This window comes from Rhodnius prolixus, unplaced genomic scaffold (genome assembly GCF_049639745.1).
Source record: "Rhodnius prolixus isolate KJV_2025 unplaced genomic scaffold, Rpr scaffold_30, whole genome shotgun sequence".
Lineage (NCBI taxonomy): Eukaryota > Metazoa > Arthropoda > Insecta > Hemiptera > Reduviidae > Rhodnius > Rhodnius prolixus.
In genome coordinates, this window is record NW_027411638.1 from 191,827 (window position 1) to 208,602 (window position 16,776).

Here is a 16,776-nt window from a genome sequence, read left to right on the forward strand (position 1 = left end):
AAATCTAATTATGGAAAAAGAGCCCTAAAAACATTAGCTCCTTACCTCATCTTCTTCTACCAAAATCCTATCACCGAACTTATTTTCTGTGTCGTGATATTCTAGCTGCTGAATTATATAGGCTCTCCGTGAATCATTTTCGCCTGAAACGATTTGCTTCGCCTGGAAAATTGCACATTATAATGAAAATAATAAGTGAATGACCATATTGCTAATTTATAAATACTGTGGCGAAAATCAGCGGTTATTTCGAGAGTAATAAAATGAAATGAATGCTTGGTGGTTTCCAACCCATCAGAGAAACAAGGTAACAAATTAAGCAGGAGATATATTCCGTACTCACTATGCAATGTTTGTAAATCTGGTGTCTTCTTTCTTTCACGTCTTATTCCAATTGCAATTATTAAAATTATTGACAAACTTTTTTTTTTAAACATTAAATTGCTGAACGTACAATTGTCTTTCAGAACTAAGGATGAAGTAGAACTTCCACAAATCGTAACAGGTAGAAACTGGCGGATTAGGTCAGGAGCCGCGCTACTATTAACCAGAGAAGTTCTATTTCCGTTTTATAATTCAGTTTACGGCACTCAGGACACTCCATAGATAATTTTTTCTTGTGTATCAAATAAAGGAGACTGGTTTCATTATAAATTGGCCACATCAAATATTATGCCAAGATATCTTGAGGGCCTCTTCGATAAAATTCTCAAAAACCTTAAAATTAAATTCTGAAAAATGCACTCTAGCGATACATGCCGTAACTATATTTTGCGAATGCTCTCCAATCACGGTAACAAATGATACGCTCTTTGTCGCTAAACAGGCCAAGCTTTATATCTAGCTCCTGGTGGTCTATACTAGCTACTAAATTGTAAAGAATTTGCAGAAGCAAGGACTGAACATAATTGACATTTCGACGGTATCTGTTGACCGTCTGCATACAACTTCAATACCTCAATGTCAACTCTCCGAAATAAATAATAACTTCGACAGCCACATGAAACCTCGATCTGATCCTGTAACAAAACCATAGACCACCTGCTTAATGCGCACTTATTAAAAAAAAAACTTCCTAGGACCCACAGTCTTCTTCATTTGGGGATACCTTCTTTAGGGTATCTGGAAATGGCGTTGAGGAGAAGGGGGTTAATTTACCAAGGAATGGTTATCCCTATTAGCCGGTTCCACGACAAAAAAAAAAACTCTACTGTCATTTTTCTGTTAAAAATTAGCATACCTTAAATATTGTACATTCTGAGGGGTAGGCTAACAATTTTTTATTAATTAAATTCGCTTTTCTCAAACCACTCAGGATTTTAGGTAACCATATTTCTCTTAAATTAGTGATAGCAATTCTCAAGTGGTCCTCAGCATTCAGAAACTGCCATTCCAGTAAATATTCTTTTCCATTTATTTCTTCCTGTTTATCAGAATATTTTTTAATTGTAACCAAACCTAAAACGTAATAAAAATTATCAGTGAAATGTTAATTGCTGATTTGTTCTCATATAAACTGTTGAGTTAGGTATGGCCTTAGCTACCATTCATCTTTAAGATGCTAGATGACTACTTTTGTAATATTGCAGTTTTTTGTACTATATTTTTGTAACCCACACATATTTGTCACAATTTGTTTTACAAAGATATTTTATTAATCTAACATATATATTGTGTATATAGATGGCTGTATTATAACCCTTCAAAGAGTAGTTCAATTTTGAGCACCATATGTGAATAAATACAATAATTTCACGTCAGTAATTAAAAAAAATAAAATAAATAAAATTGAACCGCAGATGAAGCCACGCTTATTCTACCATTTTCTTGGCCAATGAGTCTGCATTAACATTTGCTAGAATCCTCAAAATACTACAGTGAAGCCATTGCAAACTAGCACTTCCTCTTCTTCTCTACAATTTTGATAAGAGCATTGTCGGTCGGCCGATTACTGCAGACTACCAAGGTAGCAGACTGTGAGCACACTAGCGAACCACTAGCTTTAGACTTAAATCCTGCAAAAGCTTCACAACCGCTAGATCGGTTGGTATTTCTAAATCAAAGTTGGAGGATGATTAAAAAGTCAGTTATCGTTTCACTACTTCCGGAATAGGATGATCATCGGTAAAAACCAGCCCTTTTCCGGGTACCTCTCATATACTGACTGGAGGACGGTCACACCCAGAGGAACAAAGAATATAGTGTTTTGAACACCACAGGACCTAGGAGATCCACTCATCCTCGATAATATTATATAAGTGAATACGCCCAAATCCAGATGCAGGGGCTCGAAATAAGAGCGGTAGGTGCCCAAGGGGGCGCTGTTTGAAATATCTTTAAACTAGGACAATGAAATAATGAAATGAATGTAGAAGAGAAAAGCGGGAGGTACTTACCCTTTGGTGCAAGGAGCGATGTGCGTGAGGTAGGTTGACCAGACGCCCGAGAAGCGTGAGAAGGAGAGGAAGCTGTGGAACGGAAGCGTGTGTATTTAAAATTTGAAAGAATTTTTTCCATTTTCCGCTTTTGAATTATGTTCACCACCGACAGAAATATACATGTTGTATAAGAGAATGAGACTAATGTGTAAGGATCACTTTTCTGTAGTACTCAGGGACCTCCAAATTTGTATTTCCCTTGAATATTCAAAATGGAATGAATGCAGGACTTCCTCTATGAAGAAAGAGAAAATTCATAAATGTGATAAAATAAAAGGAAAAAAAAAAAAGCAAAAAATTACATGGTTCCATAAGTTGAGGAAATGTTCTTAATTTCTCGTTGGTAATGTTCGGTGGTACATATGCTAATCTTTTCTCAATACAAGCGGAGCACCGTTCTGAAGAATTTTGAACCACAAAACGTGGACAGCATTTCAGTTTCATGACAATCTCATCCGCTAACATTTTGCATTCCTTTCGCCGCTCTGTTTCGCTATCTATGCGTTTCATACCTTTTAAAAAATCAAATTCTTTCGAAATACACTTCGGGTATTTCACTAATGGTTTCTCTATAAGTAAATTAAGTTCTATTTGTTTGTTTTTTACAACATCGAATCGATACTCAGATTTTTTTATTTTATCGTATACGTCTTGAGGTGCTAACATTTTAGATGTGCAAATGTTCATTGTAACTTCTAGAGGTGTTAAATTTTTTTTCAAAGTCATAAATCCTTTTCTTTGGACAATACTAAATTTGCCATCTTCATCGATTTTTATCATTTCAGGAAAATTTTCTTTCAATGGAAACATTTTCATTTTAGTCTGTCTTACTTCTTTCAAGTGGAATGCGTATAATTTTTCAAATATATCGTAGTCAACTTCCTTTTCCTCATAATCAGATGGGTAACTCCAACTTTTTTTATGCCGTATCTTACCTAGATATGATAAACTATCAATAGACACACTAGAGTAACTGCCTCCTTTTACAGAAGTGTCACCGCTCTCGGACCACTCCTCGCTGAATTCTGATAATGATTCTCCTAAATCGCCTGTGGACCTCTTTTCAGCATGATCATGTTCTTCACTACCATCACTATAATAACTCTCTCCAACATCACTCTCTTTACTCGCATCATTATCATCACTTTCTTCACTATCACTCTCGTCATACAGTTTTTTCAGAGCTTCAAAAATATTATATTCACATTTTTCTCCTTCCCTATCGTCTGATAGAGTAAGAAAAAGTGATGAATACTGATATGGACTTGATTCTGTTAGCACATCATCTTCAATATAATCTGGTTCTTCTTTTCCTATGTCTAATATGCACAGATCAAGTCTAAATTTGTCCTGGCGCCGTTCTATATCCTCATCAGCTATTAATTCTTCATCAGAAATTTTTTCAATATTCCTATTATAAAGTTTTCTCCTTACCAAATCATTGAATCCCACTTCTAAGTCCATACCACAGATCCCTTTCATGCAATTAAATTCTTTTACAATTTGTTTTCTTTTCGAAGTTAGACAACAAGTGCAGTGAACTGTTTCAGCAGGTATTTTTTTCATCACATGACGATAGCTGCATCTTTTGCATGTATGTTTACTACCAAAGGGTATAGTCGCATCTCCATCACAACAGAAACAATGGCATTCATCTAGTGCGGCACGATTTTCTTTGAAAAATATCATCTCCCCACAAAATTTACAATATTCCAATAAATATGAAGACACAAAATACACATTGTTTAAAGATCGTGTTAAAAAATAATATCCTTCGAATATTAGTCCACAAATAGGACAACGTGGTACTTCTATTGGTTTTACATTGTATTCAGTGAATGTTATAGGAAGTAGCCACTTAAAAACATTTGCTTCTTCACATTTCAGACTCATTTTCTTATCATCCCAACTGCAAGGAAACAAGGCGAAAACCATCATTATTCTTTTTTTTCTCTCTAGACAAGACGTTTCTTAATAATTATATCAGAAAATATAAATTTATAACTTAATATTTTTATGCTTCTTAATATTAAAATAAATAGTAGATTTGCCATATTGTGTAAGTAGAAGATAGTGTAACCAATGAAATGAGTTTCCCCATCAAGAAATGTTTCAAATAAAAGCATTAACTTTTTTAGAGTTTTATGATTTTCCGTGAAAGATCTTTGGATGGATGTATTTAAATTCAGTTATGACGTATGTAAAAGTTTTAGACATTGTTAGTCTACTTCTATTTCCCTTCTTTCTTTAGTTTCTGTAGCATTTTATTATTAATCCCTCGGATTAGTGTTGAGCAAGAGAAAAGCAAGTGGTTAAAAACTGTTGAGAAAAGTGAAATGTAGGAAAGGCAGTAATACGAGTGTAGTAATACGACATTCTTATTTTAAGTATATACATTCCCGTATAAGAGACTAAAGCTGAAGGCATGTAAATTGATTGAATCCCTAAGTTCGTGCTAAGCAAGTAATTAGAGGAAGTACATCTATAAAATTATCTCACACATTAAAGAAATTAACAATTCTATGACCTAATAAGGGAAGCATTTAAAGAACATTACTTGTATTAAAACTTACCTTATACAACTCACAGGAGGATGTGTTCCTTTCAACAATTTCTTGAAAGCCATTTCACTTTTTTCTGGTATTAGGATTTTCAAACAACTAATAAATCTTTCATTTGCAAATTTATTTAAACAATATTTTAAACTTTTTAACAATTTTTCTCACAGAAAATATTGTGTAACCATAGAAATAGACTGACATTCCTATTTTTTTTTTTTAATTAATTTTTAGAGAATCATTTAATTTTATTATTATAATTATAATAATTTCAGAGCTCGAAATTTTAATTAAACTTAATTAGTATCAATAATTTTTTTTATTATTTTTATATACAACTTGAACCTAAAATTTATTTTCAAAATTAGAAGCACACAATTTTTATTATTATATTTATAATCACAGAGTTTGAAATTTTAAACTTGAAATATCTGTAGTATAAGTGAATTCAATCCTGTTTTGAATTTTTGAACTGTTTAAAGCATTACATTAAAAACATGTGCATTAATATTTTGATACCGTCCTAATGTAATCAACCTAAATGGAATGGTGCGCTACCCTTCATTGAACAAAAATATCCTACTGATAAAAACGGCCAACATAACGGTCTTTGACAGCTAATAAACTCTAAAAAATATTAGTGAAAATTTTAAAGTACTTAGATGATATGAAACCTCTTATACACTATACATCACTCAGTTACAAAGTATATTTTTTTTGTGTTCTGATCCATAAGTTGAGAAGATATTGAGTTGATTTTTTTTTTGTTCATAACTTGTTCTGAAATTGTGCCCCTTGTATCTCCCTTTGTAAACAACGTATTAGTATGCAATTTTTTTTTCTCTCTTATACACTATACTTTACCCAGTTATAGGGTATAATTGTTTTGTGAATGGATCCATTATTTGAGAAATTGAGAGTTGATTTTTTTTGGGGGTTAAACTTGCTCTGAAATTGCGCTGCTATATCTCAATTGCAAACAACATATTAGTGCGAGTTATAGAATTCTGTTCACTTATATGCTATACTTTACTCAGTTGCAGAGTATAGTTTATTTGTGTACAGATCCATTAATTGGGAAGATATAGAGTTGATTTTTTTTTTGTTCATAACTTGTTCTGAAATTGTGCCCCTTGTATCTCCCTTTGTAAACAACGTATTAGTATGCAAATTTTTTTTTCTCTTATACACTATAATTTACCCAGTTATAGGGTATAATTTTTTTTGTGTACGGATCCATTATTTGAAAAGATATTGAGAGTTGAATTTTTCTTGGGTCATAACTTGTTCTGAAATTTTCCCTTTTGTATCTTCCTTTGTAAACAACATATTAGTATGCATTTTTTCTCTTATACACTATACTTTACCCAGTTATAGGGTATAATTTTTTTGTGTATGGATCCATTATTTGAGAAGATATTGAGAGTTGAATTTTTTTTAGATCATAACTTGCTCTGAAATTGCGCTGCTATATCTCAATTGCAAACAACTATCAGTGCGAGTTATAGAGTTCACTTATATGCTATACTATACTCAGTTACAGAGTATAGTTTAATTGAGTACAGATTCATAAATTGAGAAGATATTGAGAGTTGGAATTTTTTGGGGTCATAACTTGTTCTGAAATTGTGCCCTTTGTATTTCACTTTGTAAACAACATATTAGTATGATTTTTTTTTCTCTTATGCACTATACTTTACTCAGTTGCAGGGTATAGTTTTTTTGCTTACGGATCCATTAATTGAGAAGATATTGAGGGTTGAAATTTTTTTAGGTTATACGTGGACTGCAATATGTCAGACAAGCAATGATTCCTCAACATTGCTTTGTTTCCTTATGGAACACTCTGCGGGTGCTATACTCATTTAACGTTTAGCATCAACGAATTTAACATTTCGATTGAATGAGTCATTTGAGTTTTCATGCTGCCTTGTTCCATTTCCCACAATCCCCATAAGATTACGAAAAAAGTAAAGGTCACCAAGATAATGTTTATTTTATTCAGAGGTAATAAATTTAATAAGCCAAACATTAGGAGGAAGTTATTAAATCTGTATTTTAAAAATCAAGGTGTTATTTTTATGAAACGCAACTGAGAAATACTTTTCTTGGTCATGTAGAATATTCCATCCAATTACGGAATAATCAGTTTGATTAATAGCAAACTCCAATTTATGAAGTTATTGCATTGCCTTTGCAGAAACGAAGATTAGGTTTATAAGGAATCATATAAGAAATCGCCTACCCTAGCCAAACTTGAACCTGATACCAGTCTTACAATTAAGGTTTGGATACCTTAGATTTAAAGATGTTCATTTGAGGATGTATTTTAAAACTGTGTACATAAATTTGTTTGTTTTACTCAATAATCATAACGAAATATGAATGAAGGAAAAAAAGGAAGAAGAAAGGATAAGGAAAGACGAATGAGATCAAAGAAGAATTTAAATACATTCTTAACCAGAAGAAAATAACAATTACAGATAACTTAAAAAAATATCACAATGCGAAGAAAGCAAACAGAAAAAATAATAGAATATATATATGAAAAATGTACATTTGTCTGTGTATTATATATATATAAATATATATATATATATATATATATATATATATATATACATAAATATACATATATATAAGCTAAATTAAATTAAATTCAACACAACCTATTTCGCTAAATTCTCTGTTACTAAACTATTCTTGTCATATTAATTTCCCTTGTATTTAATAAATTCTCAGTTGACTAACATTTTAATAAGAAAATCTCAATTTCGGATCATAGCCAAGTTTATCTAAATTTGGAATACAAGCGAAATTAACCATGGCCGGTGGGCCGCACATGAGTACAAGGGTGTCCGATGCAGCTGGGAACAGATGCTCTTGGATCATAGATGCTGATATGAATCCAACACTGTACTTCCAATCTGAAAAAAGTTATTTGTTATTGGGATTGTTTGAATAGAGTTCATCATTTCTAATTATTAAAATTATTTGTTTAAAAAAAGGTTTCTACTGAGAAAAATTCGTACAGCTGTCTCTTACCACAGTTCTCAAAATACTGATTTACAAATTAATTTTTTTTATTTCAAATATTTTTGCAATCCAGAAATACTAGTTACTGATAATGGAAAAAAATTATTTCATTTCTTTTTTTTTAATATTTCTCAAAAATAAATTAAATTCTATTTTCGGAATAGAAAAAAAGTTGTTTGGAACGGTTCTATACTGTCTTTATTAAATGTACTAGGACATCGAGTAATGTACAAGTCTCCTACTGACATCCATGATATTGCCTACAACATTATCTTTAATTCTTATAAAACATTGTTTTTCTTTTTCTGAGATACGTTCTTACTTGGGTTTCAGTATCGTAAGATGTGTTTGAAAAGAAACTGAGACCAACATTGAAGTAAGAGTCTTAAGATTTAAGTGAGTATGTAATTTGATAGATATAAGATAAATATTGTTTAACGCTAAGAGCCTCTTCTAATAAACAAAAAATTAGAAATGCACGAAAAAACAAATAAGATTCTAAATAATAAATCGTTCCCTTGAACTCAGATGCCACTAATAATACAAATAATTTTTTACATTTTCAAATAAGTTTTAGGTTCAGTAATGTTGCATTCCGGATAATCGATTTTGACATTTAATTATTGTCGAACTCCTTGCTGGCATCAAAACCAAATATAAAGTTGAGCATTTAACTATATCCGATATTGAGCACACTTACTAATATGTAAATAAATACCACTATTTCGTAATCAGAGGACTACAAAAAGTAACCTATGAAAAATCTGGTGTGAATCATTTATGGGATGAATATTCTTTCGTAGTGAATGATTATGATTATAAAACCGTAAACAAAAAAAAAACTCAATCATACAAACCAACCTGCAGAAGCAACATCTATAGTGTACCACAACTTAAACTGATCGGGATGTTTAGCTGCTACTTCTTCCAATTCAGCACGAAGAAGTATATCTTTCTCTGTTTGATTAGCAAATATCAATGATAACTTTGTATTGTCATGCGGATCCTTTGTCACGTGACGAATTAACTGAAGCATTGGAGTAATGCCGCTTCCACCTAAAAGTTTTTAAGATTAGTTGTATTTATAATGCACTATTAAAATTATAATGTTGCGGTGCATAAACAAAGCATGGGCATTTTCCAATTAAAAAAAAAAATATTTTTCAAGAAATTTGTATTAACATTCAAAATTTAGCAATTGCTATAGAGTCATCTTTTTATCAGATGTTGGAGCCCTCCGTTTTTTAAATTTGGAATCAAAATTTTACTGCACCCCAGTTACCGCTTCGGAAGTTAAATGATTAAGCGAAGACCAGATTATAGGGTGGGTGAAAAAGAAGTATCTAGATATTCAGTTCTGCCTTTAGTTCACAGGTAAACGAATGACCAAACACTACATTGCTGGAAAAAAATGTGTTTGAAATCGATCAAAGCGCGTACACTAAGTATTCTAACATTTTTTTTAACTGTTGGTAGCTAAGGTACAGAATTCATAGAAAGCCCGGCAACGAATTCTTGATGAATCCGTGTTAATAAAAACAATCAGGTACAGAACTCATAGAAAGCCCGGCAACGAATTCTTGATGAATCCGTGTTAATAAAAACAATCATCCCATAGATAGAAATTATACAGGAAAATCACATACCAGCAATCATGGCAACCTTTTTGACATTCACAGTGTATGCGGGATCTTTACGAAGTACTTTCATGGAGAATACACCTTTCCCAAGATATTTCAAGCGTCCAGAAGGTCCTCTAATGTCAACTGTGTCTCCAATCGACAGACTGTCTAGATACTGACTCATTTTCCCACCTGCTGGGTATTTTGGATGAGTATTCTTAAGGTATACCTATTTTACAACAATATAAAAGTTATTATATATTCATTAAATTAATATTGTTTTGATTCATTATTAACGCATTATTTTTTGTTAATATCATTTTAATTGCAAAAAAAAAAATAGCTTTTTTAGAAATTATTGCAGGTTTAAACGTCCTCTGTCAATGAAGTGTAAAAAATAACTTTCTTTTTCTTTTTTTGAAACTGTTATTGTGAATTGCAAAAATCCTAACAGTATTATCCTAACAGTGTCGAATAGGATGTCAAATTTTCTAAATTTTTTGTGTCCCGAAAATATATGTTCAGTTCCTCTGAAATCGTAAGAAAATGTTTTTACACCGCATCGTAAGTGTTTGTCTGAATAGACTATCAAAAATAAAATAAAAAAACAAGTATCCCAAACTTAGTATATTCCGTTTTGAAACTAGTTTCTCTTCTGATATTAAAGTTCCAGCAAAGCATTGATCGGAAATGAGTCTTTTTGTGAATGGCTTTTTAAATGTTTCGCGATTTTCTTAAGGGATGGTTGGAACAATTTTTTTTTTTACTGTCCACCTAAATGCTCAATACTTTTATCTAAAACATTTTCCCTCGAAAATTATTTAATTTAGAGGGATTCCATAGGGATTCAATGCTCTCCCTTCTGCACAAAACGAAAATTCAATACGTAAAGTAAATGTATTGTTGGGATAATAACTTAGAGGAAAATTTGTCAACCAAAAATGTTATTTTACACCACAGATTTCTAAATTCTTTTGTTCTTTAATTTTATCCACGACGGTTCCATCACTTTTTTCTACACTTGAGATAACTTACTGACAGATAGTTTCAAAGAAATCAGTGTTTGACGTCGCACAAATTCAAGGCAGGCGAAAAGAGAGAGAGCGCTATGTGAAAAAGTTGTAGGACAAAGTAGGGCCAAATCATTCACCTTAACCAGAAATTTATAATAAAACGTTACACCACTTCTATATTTGTAAAGTGAACACATTACTGTTGTTATGTGATTGGCTGTTATTTTAAATAAGTGAGACAATTATTGTCAATTTTGTTTTTTGTTTTTGTTTTTTTGTTACGCCGAGCTTCTTTTTACCATACATAAATATTACATATATACTTATAAAAATGTTTAATAACTCTTAAGACTACAGCTAAAATAACACCTAGATCGAAACCTCGAAAAAAAAAAAATTCTTTGACCACTCAAACGGATTTTTATTGCTACAATTCTCCACATTTTAAAACAAAAATCTCACATAAAGTCACACTAGAACAGCAATGTGTACTCACAGTGCTTTTGGAGTTGAACTGAGACCCTCTCCATAAACGAAAAACCTTAAGAAGACGACTTATCTCTTTTGTTAACACTTGCTCGCACATTATTTAACGAGGCCGTCGAAAGTGGGTAGATCTTAAGTTTAGTATCTTAAGACTCAGTTCTAATTGAATCAATTGTGAAAACGAAATTAAAATTGATAGCCATCAAAAACTGGAGTGCAAATGAACAAAGTCTTTGAGTTTTAGTTTGGCATTTAGTTTTAGTAGTAGTACAACCTAACATAGGGCATAGCGAGAAAGTTAGTTTATAATTATTAGGGTTTAACGAATCCACAAATTAACATCTCACACTCTAACTGAGGACTTTGCAACACTACATTTCATGAAATAACACTGACATTTTAAAATAGCCAAACAGATTTTTTAGGATGCAATGGATTTGACTCGTAGAGCCAATCCTTATACAAAACGTGCCAATATGGAAACATTTGCATAGTTTGTTCGAGCCGTTTCCATAAAATAATCCTCTCGTGATGGTATCCTCTTCAACCGATCAAAGCGTGATCGGTCCTGGCAATTCTTGATGCGACCGCATTTTCTGAAATGATTGTAATTAAGAGCTAGTACGGACGTATAGTGAGCGGATACATTTTGGGCCTACTTAAATAAATGTATCTTTAATAAAATCATATTGTTTTAATCTAAAAATTTACCTAGTAAATAGTTTTTTACCTACTGTCTTTTTTTTATTTTCATTACAAATTTTGGCTCTTAGGTAACTTATAATGGTTAAGGTTCATTTGGAAAAAATAACTAGTCGGCGGCAAACGGTAAAGTAGGAACCAATGTAATTTGAACATTTTATAATAAAAAGTAGATTAAAAGGCTGGCTAGAAGTTGTCAAAAAAAACCTGCACTAATTTCGTGAAAACTACGAGCACTTTTGTAGCGCTCTCTTTACTCCAAAATACAAAGGTGGAGTTAAAAAGGGAAAGCTGAAAATAGTATAGTATTTTAAATAGAAATACCAAAAATCTCACTTTAACAACTAAATCCATATAGCCGACATCGTCGTCTGAACTGACAGGTGTGTACGACCTTATCAGAGTTTCACCATCAATCGTGGCAGACAGAAAGATATGTTGACCAATAGGAAGACCTGTATTGGAATTTATATTACCATTTTCAGCACAATAATTTGGTTTTTTTAATCATAAAAATAGAAAATATTTTAAAATTGTATTTATCTTATTTATGATATGAATTTTGTTGCTGTTTAGCCAAACAAATTAATGTTAAAAATAAATAAACGGCCAATAACACCATACGAGATAATGAAGAAATGTAAAACAAAAAGTAGTAAGAATGAAAAACCAAAAAAAAATAAATGGTTCTGGGTAAATAAGTACTAGGAAAATTAGAGACAATGCTCTAAGTCTTCTGCCATTGCTGCCACAAGCTTTCCAATGAAAACCCACAGCAATTAATTGTACGGAGATGTCTGGAAGATGGCTTTGGGACCTGCTTGTGAGCTCTAAGTATTGGTGAACAAGGGTTACCCGCGGAATATTAGATCATAATGGGTTACTGTGGGCCGCTAGGCCAAGCCACTTTAGATTTTCTATTCTAAAGTTTTCTATTAATAAAATTCTAATGCTATTTTCTACTAATTAAAAAGATTTTTGACATTCCGCGAGGTGCACTTCAGGATTTTTTTAACTGCGAGTAAATAAATCCATATTCTAAACAATTTTAGGGTGAGACAAAATTCTAGAGGTATTTTTCTTCTCTATTTTCCGGTAGGAACCTTAAATTTTCTCAGAGTGGTGGATTTGCTATCTTCAATATAATTGCAGTTTCCTCCAAAAATCTGCAAAAAGCATCATTTTCTAGATTCCCTCGATAGAATCTTCAGATTCCTCGAATTTCCTATGAGAAAACCGGTTTCAAATTCAGACTGTTGCTAAATCTTTTCCAGACAAGCCTCAATCTTGATTTCGCGCAGCAAAACGTTTATACTTCCTACTTCTTCTTGGAGACACTAGTCGCTGGTCCCTCCAAAGATTTCCTAGGACCTTTAAACGGGAATATGCTACGCCTTTCCGAGCCTGGGTTCATTACTTTCTTCAGGATGCATACATTCTCCAGGCTTATGTTTTATGAGTATTAAAGGCAAGAGGGTAAAAAACAAAAACTATGGTACACTAAATTTAAACCACAAATTTGGACGAAACAGATCAAAACAGACATGGATCAAAAGTTGCACCTCTTTACAAACATTAAAAACTTTGAACTTCACTAGCTCAATAATTTGGGACTATTATAATAAATTTAGCGAAGAAAGATTAAATTTCAATCATTGTTTGGTGGTCAAAATACTGCAGTGTGTGCAATTAGTAAGTTTATATTTTGGCACTAGCCATATAACCAAAATGTTTTATTATCAATAGATTCATAAATTCAGAATTAATGTTATTTTAAATTTAAAAATGTAAGTTAGCAATAATTTTTAAATATTGTTTTTAGACACCACTGTTCTTTAACCTTTCTTCGCCTTCTGCAGTGCAGATTAACCATAGAGAAACCTTATACACTGGTCTAATACCAGTAACTAATTTCACACGATAAATAATTTTCTGAAAAGGCTTCTAAAATTAGATCAATTCCAGAAAACTGACTTAAAACTTAATAATAGTTAACAGCATGCTATCTGTAAGTACTTGGGGTAATTGGATTCACAACTTGGTTACATAGAGTGGGGCTCTTAGTATATAGCACTAAAAAATACATACATTAAGAGTTCAGTTCATATTTAGGAATTTATTTTGAAACATATCAAATTTCAGTGTCTTAAAAAACACTAACTATTTTAAATGAATTCTCAAACAAGTGAAAGTTTACCTAAAATATGATTCTCGGAAGGAAGTTCAAAGCGAAAACGTCTGGTATCATGATTGATAACTTCTTTGTGCAATAATTTAAGGGGCACTTTGGCAGTGGGATCTAGAAGAGTCCTTTTGTAAAATTTTTTTTTGGAATAGACATAAGTTATGATGATTGCTGTCGATACCACAACTCCAATGCCTATCACTATGGGCACTGACTGAAACAAAAAAAATTAATAATAATACAAATTACTGTTAGAGTTAAAAATTTAAATATTACTCAGGCTAATTAATCCTTAACTATGATATATTTAGTACGATGCCATAAATTCTGTAGCATATATACCATTTATCGAATCTACTTACTAGTCTGAGTATGTGGGTGTGACCAGAATATCCGAAAAACGTAAAACCACGGAATTGCCTAAAGACGCTAGCCTAGATTGCGATGACTTCTTGGTGTTCCTTTGCGGGATTAGGTGGTTCAATCTAAATAGGAATCCATAAGGATCACAAATATGGATAGGCTTTTAATTTTCTTGTGTCTCACTAGCAAAGGTACCTTTAATGGTTTCATATATTTTCGTGATAATTCACAGTTAACATTAGTTATTTCATTTGAGCGTACAATTTCAAAGAGACTATTGCAGAAGATACCCAAACTTCTTAGTAAATCGTAGTCTATGAATTACACGGAGTCATGGTCATAGCCAGAAAGGGTCAATGTATATTCTACATCCTCTTTAGATATTTTTGAAAAATTTCATTCACTGATGTGACAACGTAATTCATGCCCTTACATTTTAACGTTAGCTAACATATCGGTAAAACAACTCTGGGTAGTTTAAGAATAACGACGTAAATTCTTTCTTTATAAGATGTAAGGAAATTTCTACTAATTACTAATTAGTAATACGGAGCTCGTCAAAAAGTTACATACCTACCTAGAAAGAAGAAAAACTTGTAGAAATGGTGGGATATTCCAAAATCAGTTCATTATGAACTTTGGTTGTTCAATCAATAAAGTAAGGCTAAAATAACGTCTGCAGACTTAAGCTTATAATAAACTTTTCTCCTGCACTAAGAACAATGGAAAAGTGACTGGTGTTTTTTTTTACTTGCCTTATATACCACATACTTTCCTTCAAGCTTTAACATGTATTCTTCTAGATCACTTGCAACAAGAAGCGCTGCAGGGCATCTGCCATTTGATTTATAGGAAAAAATACCTATTTTAAAGTCGGTTTCAGGTGAGTACAGGTTTGTTAGAAATTAATCCAGCACTGGCCTCCAGTTATTTAAGAGAAATATTGCTGATTATTTTAACTTAACACTCTTATATACCGTAAAGAAACAGGAAATAACTTTGACAATTGAATGACTTTAGAATTTAACTGTTATGTAGTTATTTATAATCAACTCCGCCGACGGTCTTTGTCCCATGGCAGCTGTCTTCAAGATAATTATATTTTCAAAGGAGATTATAATTTTATTTTATATTAAATAGACTATATGCTAAAAAAATATCACTATCATATTTTAATTAGCTTATGTTTTGAAATATGGCTTTAATTAATAGGCAAAAATTAATCTATACATTGCTCTCATAAATAGTACCTACAATGTATATTTGAAAAAGAAAATGGAAACATTTAGAGGAGAGGATGTAACTTATTGATTAGAAATATCAGCAACATTTAGAAGTAATACCTTGATGTAATGCTCCTGGTTTGTCATTAGAAATAATTTAATTGAAAATTATTTTTGAAAATTGGGATCCACAAATGAGGTTCATCTTAAAGCAGTGTTTTCTTTTGTTTTAAACTATATTTTAATCACCTTGTGATTCAGTACATGAAGAGTAGATTTATCTTTAAATTTACTCACGCTGCGTTACACTTTCATTTGACTTTTTTAACAAATTTAAACTACCGAAACATAGAAGTAAGGTTTGGAAATATTATTTAAAAAATTAAATAAAAGTACTTACTACATGGTAGTTCATCATACTTAAACTGTCTTTGTCACCTTAAAATAAAATTGTTCAACTCAATTCTTGATTAACAAAGCTAAGCTTAACAATAAATATATGCCTAACACTAAAAAAAAAAGACATTCTTTTCTTTTCAACGGATCAAATTAATCTTATGGTTACAATCTTAGAGATGAAAGAAATATCGATATAAAAGGGTTGATAGTATCGCTATACATTCATACATTGATATTCCTCACTATGGGAGTTATCATTGAATTTCTTAATTCATAATATAAAATCACATTTTAAAATACAATAAAACTGACCTGAAGTTGTGATAACAGTAGGCATTTTGTCTTAACTAAAAAGAATTGAAACCTAATCCAATATACATGTATGTAAGAAGGACATAAATATTCAATTGAACGTAACCATTTGTGAAATGTTCACTCAAGGATAAACCTATGTAAAGCGGTAGCTGGTTGCAACACCGACTGATAAATTAAACAATTACCAAATAACGTTATCTTAAAAAAAAAAGCTGGGTAATTTCGATATCGATTATTTTCCAATATTTGTATTTAGGGTCACACTGTTTAGGATTTTAAAAGATTTTAATTTAGGATTCAACTTAAGCTGTTGAAGCTTAATTAGTAAATCTAATAAGTTCTTATCCCTTCTTCTTTTTCTGGCTATTTCAATAAAACGAACAGATCTTCAGTTTTTTCAGAAGATTTCATTAAGGTTGGTTTATTACTCTTAATT

General features: G+C 31.6%; 2 protein-coding genes across 2 annotated transcripts; both read right to left on the reverse strand.

Annotated features, from left to right (window-relative positions):
• Nucleotides 1–33: 33 nt before the first annotated feature.
• Nucleotides 34–7,271, reverse strand: LOC141462284 (uncharacterized). Its single transcript, XM_074143989.1, has 4 exons — nucleotides 5,012–7,271; nucleotides 2,741–4,347; nucleotides 1,241–1,458; nucleotides 34–162 (listed from the first exon to the last, which is right to left on the reverse strand). The coding sequence occupies exons 1-4, from the start codon at nucleotides 5,062–5,064 to the stop codon at nucleotides 34–36; spliced, it is 2,007 nt and encodes a 668-aa protein (XP_074000090.1). The 5' UTR covers nucleotides 5,065–7,271.
• Nucleotides 7,272–7,423: 152 nt separating this feature from the next.
• On the reverse strand, nucleotides 7,424–16,515 carry LOC141462285 (NADH-cytochrome b5 reductase 3). The gene is made up of 7 exons (XM_074143990.1): nucleotides 16,338–16,515; nucleotides 16,027–16,064; nucleotides 14,053–14,254; nucleotides 12,192–12,310; nucleotides 9,679–9,883; nucleotides 8,894–9,088; nucleotides 7,424–7,923 (listed from the first exon to the last, which is right to left on the reverse strand). The coding sequence occupies exons 1-7, from the start codon at nucleotides 16,360–16,362 to the stop codon at nucleotides 7,751–7,753; spliced, it is 957 nt and encodes a 318-aa protein (XP_074000091.1). The 5' UTR covers nucleotides 16,363–16,515; the 3' UTR covers nucleotides 7,424–7,750.
• Between the last annotated feature and the right edge of the window lie 261 nt (nucleotides 16,516–16,776).

Excerpts from the sequence above, each read along its gene's own strand:
- LOC141462284 (XM_074143989.1), bottom strand. The coding sequence starts at position 5,064 with ATGGCTTTCAAGAAATTGTTGAAAGGAACACATCCTCCTGTGAGTTGT. Across the intron at positions 1,459-2,740 it reads TCCTCAACTTATGGAACCAT|GTTTGGTTACAATTAAAAAA; the intron begins GTAATTTTTTGC and ends ATTACGTTTTAG. Across the intron at positions 163-1,240 it reads CAGAATGTACAATATTTAAG|GCGAAGCAAATCGTTTCAGG; the intron begins GTATGCTAATTT and ends GCAATTTTCCAG.
- LOC141462285 (XM_074143990.1), bottom strand. The coding sequence starts at position 16,362 with ATGCCTACTGTTATCACAACTTCAG. Across the intron at positions 12,311-14,052 it reads TTCCGAGAATCATATTTTAG|GTCTTCCTATTGGTCAACAT; the intron begins GTAAACTTTCAC and ends ATTCCAATACAG. Across the intron at positions 7,924-8,893 it reads TATAGATGTTGCTTCTGCAG|ATTGGAAGTACAGTGTTGGA; the intron begins GTTGGTTTGTAT and ends AACTTTTTTCAG.